Source organism: Tupaia chinensis, unplaced genomic scaffold (assembly GCF_000334495.1).
Source record: "Tupaia chinensis unplaced genomic scaffold, TupChi_1.0 Scaffold149104_1, whole genome shotgun sequence".
NCBI lineage: Eukaryota > Metazoa > Chordata > Mammalia > Scandentia > Tupaiidae > Tupaia > Tupaia belangeri.
Genome location: NW_006208950.1, coordinates 385,154 through 402,747, shown reverse-complemented (window position 1 = coordinate 402,747; position 17,594 = coordinate 385,154). Strand labels below are relative to the sequence as shown.

Sequence of the window (17,594 nt, the reverse complement as noted above, 5' to 3'; positions counted from 1 at the left end):
TGTCAGTCTTAGGGAACCACATTCCTACAAGATCACTAATTGGCTTTATTGCAATGGTTGGGGGTGATGTTTTACCCTTACACGGTACAGTAATAACAGTAAAACTCACGGCAGAGAAATTGAATACCGGCCAGTTCAAGGACACAAGGGAGAGCTCGTAAACTGGGCCTTGCCTCAGTTTCTTCCCAGTCCAGGCCTTGCCTTAGAATGGGAGGCAGCATCATTACCAGCTTGTGTTGCCTGCATGGCCCCGTCACTTGTTTTTGGTGCTGAAGTCAGATTCTTGAAGTACTTCACCTACAAAATGAAGGGGGAAACTTTTATTTTCCTTATATTTTATTTTTTAAGTATTAAAAAGGTATTATAAAAAGCATTATTTAAGTATTATAGTCTTACTATCTTATTTACTTAGTCAAATAAAAAATGTGTATGAATTATTTGCCATTTCATCATGGAATTTGGAATTGGCAAATAGAAAAAGACAGATTTTTATCCTTAGTGATATCTAAAGCAGATCTAACGACTACAGGCCAATTTATAATGTGAATATGATACATTCACGTTATGTAAAGTGCTCTCAGTGCTCAAACATACAAACGACATTGTGATCACAGAGGCTTTTAAATTAAACAGTATCTTAGCTGAATTGTGAAAGAAAGTGAGAATTAACTAGTTCCATAAAAAGGTATATCATATAAAAATTAACAGAAGTATACTTAAACCACTTGCAATATTTACATAATCAAAAAGGGTAGAACTAATAATGAATGTCTCTTCTGATATTCTATCACTCCCCTGCTCAAAATCTCTACAGTGGATCTCTATCCTACATTTAATAACACCCGATCTTTCAGGCTGGCAGGTGGTATGGTGGTTAAGGGTGCTGGACTCCCACATGACCAACTGCATTTTGAGTTTTGGACCTGGTGGCTTGCTTTGTCACTTTCCTTGTCTCTCGCGTGCGTGTGAGCCCTTTCTGGTCAAATTAAAAATAAAGTTAAATAAAATAATTATTTGAACGAATGAATGTAACCCTCTCTTCCTGAGACTACAGGAGCCCAGTTGGCCTAAACGCAGGCTGCCTCCCCAAATGTGTTTTTACAATTTCTTAAATTCTTGCTCCTCTAAATTCTTTGCTATTCCTCAAACATACAATGAGCCTTTCCATTCACTTAAATTACATCTATTTTACACATGTTTATTTCAGATATTAGAAGCAGTTTACCTCTGAAATAAAGGTAATGTCACTGTAATTACAAATTGTAATTTAATCTTTCATTTATTCATTTAATCAAAATGTATCTTTTTTTCTTTTTTAAAATTTTTTGTCATAGGGCATATGCACTCACTTGATACTGACAGAGGGACGTAGTCAGAGAGAATACGAGGAATCAGCCCCCAGAGGGAATGGCCATGCTGCAATCCCCACTCCTCCATTCTTCTCTTAGGATTTTGGGCACGTGCACACACACAGGTGCTAGCATGATTTTTAAGTTGCTCAGTGTGGAACTTGAACCATCGTCAGCCATGTGGGAATCCAGCACCTTAACCACTACACCAGCTGCTGTCCTCTATGTTATGTCTTTTAAGCAAAGTTGACTCAGAGCCATCATAAAATGTAATCGTTGAGTAGTGATGCTCAAGGTCTATGCCAGGATCCATATCACTAAAGGAGAAATACCGATGATGACTGAGGAATTACTGTTCACCATTAGTTAACTAATGTCCAAAGAGAAATATACCTTCTGAGGTAGATAGTGACTTTGATTTAAAATTGCTTTATGTCATGAGGTCTCACATATTGTAAATACTAGCCATTATCTTTCTACGATTTCTTCTTATTTCTCAGAGATAATAAACTTGCTTTGAGGAAATCCTCATTGGACTAATTGACTGTAGCACCTGCAAATACTTCTCCCTCTTAAACCAAGAGCCTTAGTTTACATATTGTGAAAACGAAACTCAGGGCCATTCAGTACTGCAACAGTAACACAAAACTCTATGAGGCTGATTGGAAAAGTGCTTGCACATCGATCTTGCACATCGATGTTTATTGCAGCACTTTTCACAATTGCTAAGACATGGAACCAACCCAAATGCCCCTGTACAGATGAATGGATTGAAAAACTGTGGCACATATACTCTATGGAATACTATTCAGAAAAAAAAAAAAAAAAACAACCCTGGTTTTTGACAGAAAGTGGAAGAATATGGAAGAATTACTATTTAGTAAAGCAAGCCAGGCTATGAAGGAGAGACATTGTATGTCCCTACTCACTTAATATGTACTGAGTGTCTGCACTCTATGACTGAAACTGACAGGCTAAAGGATGTACAAATACAAGAGATGGGTGTGAATACCAGAATACCAGATGTGGTGTGTGTGGAGGAGTGGGGCCTGAGGAAGGACATTTGGAGGAGGGATACAGAGACAGAGCATTGTCAGGACAGGGAGGTAGTGTTGTTATATTTTGATCAACTGGACTGGGGAGAAATGTTCACATATTGAAATGTTCACTTTGTAAGCTAAATAATGCGATTGAATGTATAAAAAATGTAAATAAATAGATAAAATTTAAAATAAAAATTAAAAATAAATAAATAAATAGATTTGGGGTTAGGGTGTAAGATTAGGGTTAAGGTTAGATTTAGGATGAGTGTTAGGGTTTGAGTTAGAGTCAGGGTTAGGTTAGGGTTGTGGTTAGGGATAGGGTGTAGGACTAGGGTTAGGGTTAGGTCTAGTGTTTGAGTTAGGGTTAGGATTAGGTTAGGTTTAGGGTTACAGTTAGGGTGTAAGTTTAGGTTTAGTGTTAAGATTTAGCTTTAGTGTTAGGGTTTGAGTTAGAGTCAGGTTTAGGTTAGGGTTGGGGTTAAGGTTAAGGTGTAGGACTAGTTAGGGTTTGGTCTAGTGTTTGAGTTAGAGTTAGAGCTAGGTTAGTTTTGGGGTTAGAGTTAGGGTGTAAGATTAGGGTTAGTGTTAGATTTAGGTTTAGTGTTAGGGTTGAGCTAGAGTCAGGGTTAGGGTAGGGTTGAGGTTAGAGTTAGGGTATAGGATTAGGGTTAGGGTTAGGTCTAGTGTTTGAGTTAGGGTTAGGTTAGGTTTGGGGTTAGAGTGTAAGACTAGGGTTAGGATTAGATTTAGGTTTAGTGTTAGGGTTTGAGTTAGAGTCAGAGTTAGGTTAGGGTTGAGGTTAGGGTTAAGGTATAGGACTGTGGTTTGGGTTAGGTCTAGTGTTTGAGTTAGGGTTAGGTTAGGTTTGGGGTTAAGGTTAGGGTGTAAGATTAGTGTTAGGGTTAGATTTAAGCTTAGTGTTAGGGTTTGAGTTAGAGTCAGGATTAGGTTAGTGTTGGGGTTAGGGTTAGTGTGTAGGACTAGGGTCCAGGTTAGGTCTTGTGTTTGAGTTAGGGTTAGGGTTAGATTAGATTTAGGGTTAGGGTTAGGGTTAGGGTGTAAGGTTATGGTTAGTATTAGATGTAGATTTCAGGTTAGGGTTTGAGTTAGAGTCAGGGTTAGGTTAGGGTTGGGGTTAAGGTTAGGGTGTAGGTTTAGGGTTAGGGTAAAAAAATTTTTTTAATTTTAAAAAAGAATTTGTATTAGAATCAGGGTTAGGTTAAAGTTGGGGTTAGGGTTAGGGTGTTGGATTAGGTGTAGATTTAAGTCTAGGGTTTGAGTTAGGGTTGGGTTTAGGTTAGGTTTGGTATTAGGGTTAGGATGTCAGATTAGGGTTAGTGTTAGATTTAGGTTTAGTGTAAGGATTTGAATTAGAGTCAGGTTTAGGTTAGGGTTGGGGTTAGGATTAGGGTATAGAATTAGGGTTATGGTGAGCTCTAGGGTTTGAGTTAGGGTTAGGCTTATGTTAGGTTTCGGGGTAGGGTTAGGGTGTAAGATTAGGGTAAGGGTTAGATGTAGGTTTAGTTTTAGTGTTTGAGTTAGAGTCAGGGTTAGGTAAGGGTTGGGGTTAGTGTTAGAGTGTAGAATTAGGGTTAGGGTTAGGTCTAGGGTTTGAGTTAGGGTTAGGGTTAGGTTAGGTTTGGGCCTAGGGTTATGGTATTGGATTAGAGTTAGGGTTAGAGTTAGTTTTAGTGTTAGGATTTGAGTTAGGTTAAGGTTTAGGTTTGTGTTGGGGTTAGGGTTTGGGTGTAGATTTAGAGTTAGGGTTAGGTATAGTGTTTGAGTTGGGGTTATGTTAAGTTTGGGGTTATGGTTAGGGTGTAAGATTAGGGTTAGTGTAAGATTTAAGTTTAATGTTAGGATTTGAGTTAGAATCAGTGTTACGTTCAGGTTGTGGTTAGGGTTAGAGAGTAGGATTAGGGTTATGTTTTGGTCTAGGGTTTGAGTTAGGGTTAGGGTAAGGTTAGGTTTGGGGTTAGGGTTATGGTGTAAGGATAGGGTTAGTGTTAGATTTAGGTTTAGTGTTAGGGTTTGAGTTAGAAAAAAAAAATTTTAAAACTCTATGAGGCTGACCTACATGGGAAAGTCCAAGGTTCATATCTTGAAAGCTCCCTACCAGCCCATGATTCAGGCTGGTTCAGATTAGGAGTGGATTACACCATGATGAAGACCTTGTTGAGGAAATACCTGTCTCTCTTTCTCTGTCTCTCTCATCTCTCTTTTCCTCTCTGTTGCTCATTCTGTCTCTAGTGCTCATAGAAAAAAAGTAAATAAATTGTGCCAGAAAGTGGCACGAATATTAAGGCAACTTGATCCCATGTGGTCCACACCATAGTTTGAGTCCCAAACCCAGAAGCTTAAAAAACAACCCAGCATATATACATGAGACCCCAAATCCCAAGATGAGAATGGAAAAGAAGGGATAGCCAAACAGCTATTCTCCTTGGTGGGGGTGGGGAGGTGGGCAATTTCTCCCTTTCCCTTTCTGGCAAATACCCATTTTTTTTTACACTATAGCGATAGAGAAAAAAAAAAAAAGAAATCTTTAATTACTGAGTTTTTACATAAACCATATGTTTAATATACATGCAGAAACAGTTTAATCTGTCTCAAAATATCTACAACCATCTTGTTCTAGGAAATCATTTAAACAGCTAGAAGAGAGATAGAAAAGACCAATAGATAGAAGAGAGAAAGAAGATAGATAATCTGATTATAAAAAATACTTCTAAACATTTAAATTATATTCTTCTAAAACCTGCTATAAGGTATTAAATAAGTGCAAATTATTACTGTGGCATACCTGTAAAATTGAAGTTTTATACTTACTTAATTTTTATGTAACTATGCTTTTTATAATTACCTAAAGAGCTAAAATACATGAATAGAAAAAGTATCTGAAGCTTCAATGTATGCACATATCAACAGTTTATGTAATTCTGAAATGAAAAAAAGTTTGATAATAAAAGAAACATTTCATCCTTCAGTTCCTTTGAAATAAACAAAATATATTTAATGAAAGAAAATACTTCTATTGAATGAACACCTATCATTTGTCATGCAAAACCGTGTGTCAGGTTCTGTGCCCATTTTAAATGCTTTATTTTATATATATATATATAAAAAGACCTTTAATGTACAACATTGAATCTTTACTGTAACAAGAATAGTGATCCCATTTATACTTGATGAAATAAGCTCAGAATATTTAGGCAATTTTCTCAAGGTCATACATTTTTCAGTGACCAAAATGCAATAGGAAACTAACTTTTGCTTTCATAGCCCTTTTGTTGCTAGAAAACATTTTGCAACTTTTTAATTCTTAATCATGGTAACAGTGTAATTTCCCAAGCAGTATAGAAGCATATATACTGAAAAGCCTGGTTTCCATTATTAGCAGCTTCTTTCTCACCTTTGTATTATTATTCACAATCTAAAAGAAAATTTAATTTACAAGCAGCTAAAATTGACTCTTACATCTGGTATAACCAGAGGGCAAAAAATGCATTATTCCTTGAGAATATAATTAATTTCAATGACTATGCCTGTACATTTTCTTCACAGAGTCCCTGATAATTGAGAAAATTGTTACTACATGCATTTCTAGGTCTATTTCAAAGAAATTCCATGCCACAGAAACAAAAACAAAACTTCCATGTTAAGGCGATTAATCACAAAGTAAAAATACTATGTCTACAAAAGGAAATAACAACCAGCTATGTTACTAGCAATTTTTTTCTCTAGTAGCCAATTTCTCTCTAGCAACTTTAAAAAAAAATACCATTCAGCTTTTTGCCCAATTCACTGTATTAATGTTAGCATGGCCAATCTAATTCTCCTTAGATTTTAAGAAGGTATGCTTGAAACAGTTATTTCTATCCTTAAAATAGAAGTACAAATTGTCAGACCAGCAGGTGGCATGATGGTTAAAGCACTGGACATTCCCACATGGCTGACCACGGTTTGAGTCCCAGACCTGGTGGCTCGCTTTCCCACTTTCCTTCTCTCTCTTTTTCTCTCTCTCCCTTTCATGTCTCTCTTGGTCAAATTAAAATAAATTAATGAATAAATAAATAAAATTAAATAAATAATACTTTTTTAAAAAGTATGATTTGTCAAGAGAATAGCATCTTCCATACTATGGACAAAAATTACTAGACATTTTATAACTTCAAGCATCAAATATATTGAGTCCTATAACTGGAGTCTGTCCAAGACTCATTCTTGCTTAATTAACTTCACTGGGATTTCCACAAAATTTTAGGATATACTGTTAGATCAATTATATCACTAGAGTGAGAAAGATGTAACAAGAAGAAAAAATTAACTTCAAAATATTATTAAATTATGAAATAATTATGGAAATATTGCCATTAAATAACAAAAATATCAGCATAGTTATATATCCAAAGAAAATATTCATTTATTTCCCCACTGCATGATTGCAGGTATGTTTATTTCTTTTAACTAAACATAAAATTCTGCCTATAAGTGTGAGGTTAGATATGTGATAAGTCAATGTCTAATTTAGTTGAAACAATTACTTATTAAACTAATTTTTAAAAAATGGTATCAGGCTGATCACTTAGCAAGGTAATTTATTATTATTATTATAATTTCATTTTCTTTTATACATTAAGTCACATTATTTATCTTACAAAGTGAATATTTCAACATATAAAAATTTCTCCCTAGCCCAGTTGATAAAACTAAAAATTATCTTCAACAGATAATACCACAGATCAAAACAACAATGAGATACCACCTAACCCCAGTCAGAATGACTAAGATTAAAAAAAAAAAAAGGGGTAACTGCTGGCAGGGGTGTGGTGAAAGGGGAACTCTCTTACACTGCTGATGGAAATGTAGATTGGTCCAGCCACTGTGGAGAACAATTTGGAGATTCCTCAAAAATCTACAAATAGAACTACCATGTGATCCAGCAATACCATTCCTTGGTATCTACCCAAAGGACAGAAGAATTCTTAACCAGAAAAGTGCTTGCAGCACTTTTCACGATTGCTAAGACATGGAACCAACCCAAATGCCCCCGTACGGATGAATGGATTGAAAAACTGGGGTATATATTCTGTAGGAAATACTCCCCAGCCATAAAAAAGAACAAAACCCTGGCTTTTGACAAAAAATGGAAGAATATGAAAGATTTACTGCTGAGTGAAGCAAGCCAGGCTATGAAGGAGAGACACTGTATGTCCCCACTTAATATATACCAACTATCCACACTCTATGATTGAAACTGATTGACTAAAGTACAAAGAAACACAGTAAGTGGATGGGAATACCAACTATAGTGTGATTGAAAGAGTAGAGTCTAAGTAAGGACATTTAGAAGAAAATTAGAGAGGCAAAGCATTAATGGGACAAAGAAATGTGGTATTATCTGTTGAAGATACTTTTATATTTTTTAGATCAATAACAAATGATAAGATTTATAATCAGTAATAAATAGTCTCCCAATAACAACAGTGACAAAGCCCAGGTCCTGATGCCTCACTTCCAAATTCTACAGAACGTTTTTGTTGTTGTTAAATTTTATTTATTTATTTATTTACTTTTTTTTAATACATTCAATCACATTATTTAGCTTACAAAGTGAGCAGTTCAATATGTGAACATTTCTCCCCAGTCCAGTGGAAAAACTGTGGCACATATACTCTGTGGAATACTATTCAGCCATAAAAAACAACAAAACCCTGGCTTTTGACAGAAAGTGGAAGAATATAGATTTACTGCTGAGTGGAGCAAGCCAGACTATAAAGGAGATACTTTTATATTTTTAACAACTGGACTAGGGAGAAATGTTCACATGTTGAAATATTCACTTTTTAAGCTAAATAACATGATTGAATGTATAAAAGAAAATGAAATTTTAAAAAAATTTTTAAATAAATAAATGATACCATAAATCAAATGGATTTGACAGACATTTATAGAACATTTCACCCAAAAAACAAAAAATACACATTTTTCACACCCCCACATGGAACATTTTCAATTATCAACTACATGATAGGACAAAAAACAAGTCTTCACAAATTTAAAGCTATAAAAACTTATATATAGCATCTTTTCTGACCACAATGGAGTCAAACTTGAAGTCAACTACAGGAAGAACCCTTGAAAATACACGAACAAATGAGAACTAAACAACCACTCCTAAATGACCTTACAACAATGGACAAAATTAAGACTGAAGTTAAAATCAGTGAAATCAGTGGTAATGAACAAATGAGTGTTTATAATGTATGGGACACAAAAAAAAGCAGTCTTACAAGAGAAGTTCACAGCAATTAGTGTCCACAACAAAAAAAAAAAAAAAAAAAAAAAAAAAAAGAAAGGAAAAAAAAGAAAGGTAACTAATAGACAACCTAATGGCACATCTCAGGAAACTGGAAAAGCAATAACAAAATAAATAAATAAGTAAATAAATAAATAAATAAACAAACAAACAAACAAACAAACAAATACCAGGAAAAATAAATATTAACAATTCAAGCAGAAATACATGAAATAGAGAATAAAAGAACTATACAGGAAATAAATAAACCTAAAAGCTGTTTTCTTGGGAAAATAAACAAAATTGATGCGCCATTAGCTAGATTAACCAAGTAGAACATATTAAGGAACCAGATAATTCAAATAAACAGCAAAACAGGTGATATTATAATAGAAATATGGCAAATCACGAGTGAATAGTAAGAGTGATTATACACAAAGAAATAAGAAACCTGGATGAGATCAATAGATTTTTGGACACATATAATTTACCAAGATTGAATCAGTAATAAAAAAAAGACAAGCCAAGCCCCAATGGCTTGCTTCACTTCTGAATTCTACAAAACTTTTAGTAAAGATTCTCCTCGAATTTCTAGCAAAATTCAAAAGGAAGAAACCCTCACCAATGCTTCTATAAAAACCTCCATCGGCCTTATCCCCAAAACAAGGATGTAAAAAAGAAAGAAAGAAAAAAAAAAGACTGCATACCTATATACTATGATGAATACAGATGAAAAATTCTCAACAAGATACTAGCAAACAGTATCCAATGATACGTTAAAAAGATTATAGGCCAAGAGTAGGTAGGCTTTATTTCAGAGAATCAAGGATGGTTGACTATATGCAAATCAATGATAGAAAGGTAAAAATTGTATGATTATATCAATTGATGCAGGAAAGATATTCAATAAAATACAACATCCCTTGATGATTAAGACTCTCAACAAAATTGGCATAGGAGGGACATTCCCCAACACAATAAAAGCCATCTCTGACAACCCATAGCTAACATCAATCTAAATGGGGAAAAACTGAAGTCTTTTCCACTAAAAAAGGGAACAGGACAAAGCTGATCACTTTCTACATCAGCCAAGAATCAAATAAAAGGCATTCAAATAGAAACAAAAAAAAGGTGATATTATCTCTATTTGCATATGATATGATTATATAAATTAAATAAACAATTCAAAAAATTTCACAAAAAATGTCCTCCTGGAAATAACAAATGAATAAAATAACAAGATACAAAACCAACACAAAAAAATTGATAGCATTTGTATATACTAACAATGATAAAACTACAACAGAATTGAAGAAAGCAATACCATTTATTCTAGGGGTACAAACAAAAAATACTGAGTAATAAACCTAATAAAAGAAGTCAAAGACTTCTATGTGGAAGACTAGAAAAAGCATGAAAATTATATTTAAAAAGATACAAAAAAAATGGTAAAACATCAAATGTTCCTGGATTGGAAGAATTAATATAATCAAAATGTCAATCTTACTCAAAATGATTTATAAATTCAATGCAATTCCCATCAAGTTATGAGTCATTTCACACAAAAATTTTGAAAATTATAAAATTTGTCTGGAATTATAAAAGGCCCCATATTGCCAAAGCAATACTGTACAAGGGGAATAAAGTAGGAGTCATCTTCCTTCAGGACCTCAAAATATATTACAAAGCTGTGATAATCAAAACATACAGGTAGACCAATCAAACAGAATTGAGAACACCAAAATAAACCCCAATACATGCAGCCAACTGATCCTTGACAAAGGGCATAAGACAATCCAGTGGAAAACAGAAAATCTCTTCAGCAGATGGTTCTAGGAAAAATGGATATCCACCTGAAGAAAAATAAAATAGGACCCCTATTTCTCACCAATAACAAAAAACTAAAAATGGATTAAAGATCTAAACATAAAACCTCAAACTATAAAACTACTGGAAGGAAACATAGGGTAAACCCTTGGAGACATTGCAATTGTCAAAATCTTCTTAAAGAAAATCCCCAAAGCACAGGCAATAGTCCCAAAAAATACAAGTGGTACTACATTGGACTAAAAAGCTTCTGCACAGCAAAAGAAACAATAATTAAATTGAGGAAACAACCTTTGGAGTGTGAGGATATATTTTCAAATCATGCCTCAGATAAGGGATGTACAACCAGAATATACAAGAAATAACTGAAGCAGCTTACCTCCAAAAAAATAATAGTAATCAATCCAATTAAAAGATGGGCAAATGAACTGCGCAGACAACCACCCAAAGAAGATATATGAATGGCCAAAAAAACATATGAAACCATGCTCAACACCTCTTCTCACAAGGGAAATGCAAATCAAAACCACTTAACTCCAGTCAGAATGACTAAAATTTTAATAATAAGTAATAAGTGCTGGTGAGGCTGTGGTAAAAAGAGGGCCCTCCTGCTCTGTTGGTAAGAATGTAAATTAGTACAACCACTGTGAAAAATGGTATGGAAGTTGCTCAGAAATATACAAATAAAACTGCCATATGACCCAGTAATTCCAGTCTTAGGTATCTATGCAGAAAATAGGAAAATCCTCAGTAGGAAGGAAAACTTAAGACATTCATGATTATTGCAGCATTACTGACAATTTCTTTTACATGGAATCAATCCAAATGTCCAAAAACAGATGAGCAGTTTTAAAAATGTAGGCATATACTCTAGAATACTTCTCAGTCATTAAATAAAATTATAATAAATACATAATTTGTAAAAATCACGAATATAAAATACATCATTAATGAATTACATTAATGAATCTTTGTTATATATGCATTACAGTGCTGTGAGTAAAGAACAAGAAATCACAGAGTTTATATTCCAGGAAGAATAGAAAATTTATTAATAGCACAATTATATAGTTCATACTTTTACACCAATTTTTACTTTCTATTTATAAATAAAAACTTGGAGGAAGTCATTATGAACAATAATAGAGTAACTGAAGTAAATTAGATAAAACTAAATGATGGAATTTTATTAAAAAAATACAGAGACATTGAAAAATGCTTACTAAATAAATATGGTATCAGACTTCAGGAAATGTCTGTGTCTTTAGAAGAAAGTCTCTAATGTCAAATAACTATCTTCCTGGTGGTTTAACTTATTTACTTCCTAATAAGACTTTTCTCCACAGCTTCTTCATAGCATTTGTCATCTCTGAATTTCTCAGTGTGTAGATTAAGGGGTTCAGCATTGGAGTAATGACTGTATAAAACACACTCAATGATTTGTCAATAGGGAAGGTCTTAGTAGGTCTTGCATACATGAAAATACAGGGAACAAAGAAGAAGGTAACCACAGTGATATGTGAACCACAGGTCGAGAGGACTTTTCGCCTCCCTTCCTGACTAAGGTTCTTTAGAGAATGCAAGATAACACCGTAAGAGATGAGTAAGACCAGAAATACAATCGTACAAATCAATCCTCCATTAGCCACCACTAAGAGGCCAATGACGTAGGTGTCAGTACAGACGAGTTCCAATAAGGGATACATGTCACATGCAAAATGATCGATGATATTAGGGCCACAAAATGGGAGCCCATAAATAGTGCTAAGTTGAACTACTGAGTGCAGAAGTCCTCCAACTAAGGACAACATCAGCAACACAACACACACCCATTGCCTCATGATAACCAAATAGTGTAATGGTTTACAGATGGCCACATAGCGGTCATAGGCCATCACCAGCAGAAGAAAGACTTCTGACCCACCAAAAAAGTGCTCTGTAAAGAGTTGAGTCATACAAGATTGAAAAGATATGGTGTGTTTCCCAAAGAACAAGTCTGAAATCAATTTGGGAGAAATGGATGAAGAATAAATGACATCCATGAATGATAAGCTAGCAAGGAAGAAGTACATTGGTGAATCCAGGGCCTTACTGACAGTAACAGTCACAACAATGAGCAGGTTGCCCACCAACGTCAAAATGTAGAAAAGAAGGAATATCACAAAAAGCACTTTCTGTTCCTCTGGATTCTGTGTGAGGCCTAAGAGGACAAAGAATGTCACATTGTTCCTTGGTTCCATCTATCATTTTATTGGTGATAAGTTCAGAACTAAAAGCAAATTACCTATAAAATAAGAAGAATTAGAAGTATTAAAATCTTATTTTTTAAAATTCATCTACCCAAAAGAAGCATATGGAGCATCTATTTATGTCAAGGTATTTGCCATAAATATCAAGATTACCAAGTTAATTAGGCATGGTTCCCTACCCTAAGTGATAGTCATACATAATACTGGGATCAGACAAATACAGATCAAAGTAATAAATGTCATTGTAAAGACATTTATGATGTACCATAGAGTCCTAGTGCTGGAACTTCTAAGTTAGACAGCTAGGAGGGCTTCTAAGAGGAAGCAATACTTTAAAGGAGAAGTTAAAGAATGCAGAAGGATGGTAAAAGAATTCCATAAAGGGTACACCTAATGACCCTCCCTTTAAAATTTATAAATTTGATTGTTTTCACTATACCCTATTAATCCTTGGTTTACTATCATAGCCTACCACTAGGTCTGCCTACTTTCATTTTGCATTCATTACAATCTTTTTACTTGAAGCAATCTGACACTTTTAAAACTATTATTTAGATCATATCATTCCTTTGCTCATAACTCCTATAGGATATTCTTATTACATTCTCAATAAAATCCAGTCTCCCTGCTTTGGCCAACAATATCCCAGATATTGTTGGGACGAAGCCAACCTGCCCAAATTATTCTCTTACATACCTCCATGTTTATCTGTTCAAGGCTTTCACTACTCCTCAAATATCTCCTTAGTTCAATCTATTCTTTTTTTTTTGGGGGGGGGAGAGATTTTCACTGTAGGGCGCGTGCGCTCGCCAGACAGACAGAGAGAGACATAGAGACAGAAAGCGAGAAATCACCCCCCAGGGGGGATGGTCACGCCGCAATCCCTTCTCCTCCATTCTCCTCTCGGGATCTTGGGCACGCACGCACACGCGCCCGGCGTGAGTTTTAAGCCACCGGGTCCGGGACACGAACCGCGGTCAACTACGTGGGAGTCCAGCGACATAGCCATTACGCTAACTGCTGGTTCCCAATCTATTCTTTTTATAAATGTTAATTTTAGATATCAGAAGCATTCTAACTCTAAATTAATTTATTAAATGTCATGGAAAGGTGTATTGTAACTTCAATCTTTTATTTATTCATGTAATCAAAAAGTGTTTATAGAACACCTACATTCTGTCATGTTGATCAAATAAAGTAGACTCCCAGACGTAACAGAATAACCTGACTCCTTAGGTTTGATTCAACACCAGGGTTATGTCATCAGAAGACAGAAAACTTGATGCTGACTGAGGAATCACTTTTTCACCTAGTTCCCTGCTTTTTTAGATGAAAGAAAAATCTCAAAAACATAACATGGTTGCTCATTTAATTTTTAAAATATATTCATGATAAGTACTATATAAAATCTAACTAGTAACTATATACCAGAAGTTTTTTCAACATTTCAATTTTTATAAATGCAATATAATTTTCTATCTAACAAGAAATTCAAACAATTGCAAAGCCTGGTCCTATTACCAAATGTTATAGTTCTTACCTTTTGGAAGCATCTTTACAATTTGAAGACTTTTTACATTACTCATGAAGAGCTGGAAATTCCATTTTCATCTTGTATGCATATAGAAAACAAAAAGTTTTATTATTCCTTGATGATATATTTGAAATCATAAGGCTATTTGTCTTTTGATTTTATCCAAAATCTTTTAAGTTTTTCAGAAGATTAATACGCGTTAGGAATCTATTTCGAATAAATTTTCTGGTACAAACAGAAAAATTAAATTGAAAAATATTAAAACTAGTGTAATTTATTAAAAATGCAAATAAATTTTATTATATAAGAATATAGCAATTAACTTTTTAATAAGGACTTCTTTTCTGCTAATTTCTTTTCTAGTATCTTCAGTAAAAAATAACTTCTGTTCAGATGCTTAACCCATATCACTCTCTTACATTGGTATAGCCAAGTACTCATGTGGAATTTGAAGAAGTCATTCTTGTGCCTTTTTTATAACCTTTAAAACTAATACAGTATCTTCTGAAATAATTATATTAGCTCCTGAGTGGATAACATCTTCTACCCAATGGGAGCAAATGTCCTGGAAAATTTTATACCCAGAAGCACATTAATCATGGAGTCCTGGAATCAGAGCCTTTACAAACCTAATTCTTGCTTAATTAAATTCACCAGAATTTTCCACCTTTTTTAAAAAAGAACATCTATTTCTAAAAATATTGTTAGATAAATCACATAACTATGGTCAGGAAGATACAATGAAGAAAATAAATAGCTTCTGCAATGTTATGGAATGATTATCAGGTATAAGTAAAATATCAGCTCAACTGTTTTATCCCAATGAAGATGATTTTTATCACTGTTTCCCTGCTTTTCCATAGTAAAATTTTTCCTATCATCTAATCCTCAATTTTTTTTTTTTGCCTATTTGTAAGGGGTTAGATATGTTTTAAATGTACTTAGTTATAATAACTAATTATTTATCTGTTTACTCACGTAAAAAAAGTTATGAGCGCTTATTTTGTGTCAGGTTCTAACTTATAAGTTTGGAATAGAATAGCTAATAATTATAAAAAATTTTGGGATAATAGTCCTATCTATATTGACTTTATTTTGCAATAGGATCAATAAATAAAAATGAGAACAATTCATGAAATTAATTATAGTCTGTGATCAGTGTTAATAAAAAATCAACAGGGTATTGTAACAGAAAGTAAGCATGAGATACTACTACAAATGAAGTAATCAGAAAAAGTCTAAAATCCAAAGGATGAGGAGTTGCTCCCACAGGAAGCCCTGTTACATGAGGAAACCTTCAACACTGGAAAGGCTTGGACAAGTTCAAAACAATGAAACATTATATTGAAAGGAAATGGGAAAGGAGAAAATAGAACAAACTGAGGTCAAATAAAAAGACAGGAACCATCCCTGAACAGCAATACAGATTTTGGTGAGGAATTTAGTTTTCATTTAAAATTCTTTACAAATAACAATAAGGTGTGTTAAAGTAAATTAAAATGCAGACCTGGCCTAAGCAGACAAAAGCAGTTAGCTCTCATAACTGACCTCAATCTTGCTTAATTTGCAAAACATGTAAAATTTAATGAGTCATTTCTGACAAACGTTTATATTAGATAAAATAAAATTTAACACCAGCCAATCATAACCACTCAATGACTATATGATGATGTAACTAAGGACTTTCCAATGGAGTACCTAAAAATGGCAATTCTATCATTGAAAATCAATCAAATAATTTATTTTGTTTCCATATTTTCCCAGTTAATATGTGTCTCTGACATTTTATCATTGTAGCACTGAACCTCTTCTGGTCTGGTGGTCTCCACATCATAAATTGCTCCTTATTCAATTAAACTCTAAAATGTAATATGCCTCAGATTTTTCTTTTAACAGGAAGATTGCCAGTTACCAAGTCAACATTTGAAGAACTTTGAAGTCAGTATTCTGTCCTAACAACAAGCAGAATCCTAAACAAACTAAAATATCAACCATTCTCAGATTCCTTATAGATGTTAGGTCATAAGGCAAACCACTGCCTTCAAAATTGCAAAGATAAACAAGCAGATACAAAGAACCACACCTTACATGAGCAGAAATCCACAGACTTCCACAAGAACTAGTGCCAAGAAGAGTGGAGTGGGTAAGACAATCTGAACTTAATTGATGAATTACTCAATGTGCACAAGTCTGAAAGACAAAATAACAGCAGGGGAACCAGTATTGGGGATTCCCCCATAAGTTTGGGAGTTTTAATTCCATGACCTAAGCCGGTCCCTCACAGAAAAATCCTCTCAATCAGTGGAAAGGGAAAAAGAATCATTTTTAAATATCCAGAAAGTGCCACACTTTTTCAATCCATTCATGTGTTTGTTGGCATTTGGTTTGGCTCAATGTCTTAGCAATTGTGAATAATGCTGCATCGATGTGGGGACCAGCAGATGGCATAATGGCTACATCACTGGACTCCCATTTAGCTGACTGCAGTTCGAGTCCTGAACCCGGTGGCTTAAAATCACGACGGGCGCGTGTGTGTGTGTGCCCAAGATCCCAAGAAGTAAACAGAGAAGGGATTGCAGTGTAGCCATCTCCCCCAGGGGGTGATTTCTTGCTTTCTGTGTTTCTATCTCTCTGTCTTTCTGGCACGCACACACACTCTATAGCAAAAATCTCTAAAAAAAATTTTTTTTTTAATTTAAAAACCATCAATGTGTCTGATGAGAGGTCTGCTCTTAGCCTGATGGGATATCCTTTGTAGGTAACTTGCTGTTTCTCTCTTGCCAATCTTAGTATCTTGTCTTTGTAATTATAGCTATAATGTGTCTTGAAGAAGATCTTGGGTTGATTCTATTTGGGGTCCTTTGTATTTCTTGGGACTAGATCTTTGAGTGCCCCTCTAGGTTTGGAAAGTTTTCTTGCAGGATTTCATGAAATAGATTATCAATGTCCTTATGAATCTCTTCACCTTCTGAGATGCCAGTTATCCAGACATTTGGATATTTGATGGTATCTAGTACTTCTTGTATATTATTCTCAAATTTGGGGACAATTTTCTCAGTCTTCATGGTAGATTTTCCTAGGCCAGCAATTTTCTCTTCTACATCTGAGATTCTATTTTCTGTATGATGTAGTCTCCTTTTAATACTTTCAAGGGAGATTTTGACTTCCTGTATTATAGCCTTCCCTTTTAATAGTTCCACTTGATTCTTTTGAAACAATGCACGCGAGGAAAGAATGGGAAAATATATTCAAAATGTTAAGGGAAAAGCAATTTCAACCAAGAGTACTGTACCC

General features: G+C 34.3%; 1 protein-coding gene across 1 annotated transcript; it reads right to left on the bottom strand.

The window, feature by feature from the left end:
* Positions 1–11,830: 11,830 nt before the first annotated feature.
* LOC102475124 (olfactory receptor 4A47) lies at positions 11,831–12,757 on the bottom strand. Its single transcript, XM_006170878.1, has one exon. It carries the CDS (start codon positions 12,755–12,757, stop codon positions 11,831–11,833), a length of 927 nt encoding a protein of 308 aa, XP_006170940.1.
* Between the last annotated feature and the right edge of the window lie 4,837 nt (positions 12,758–17,594).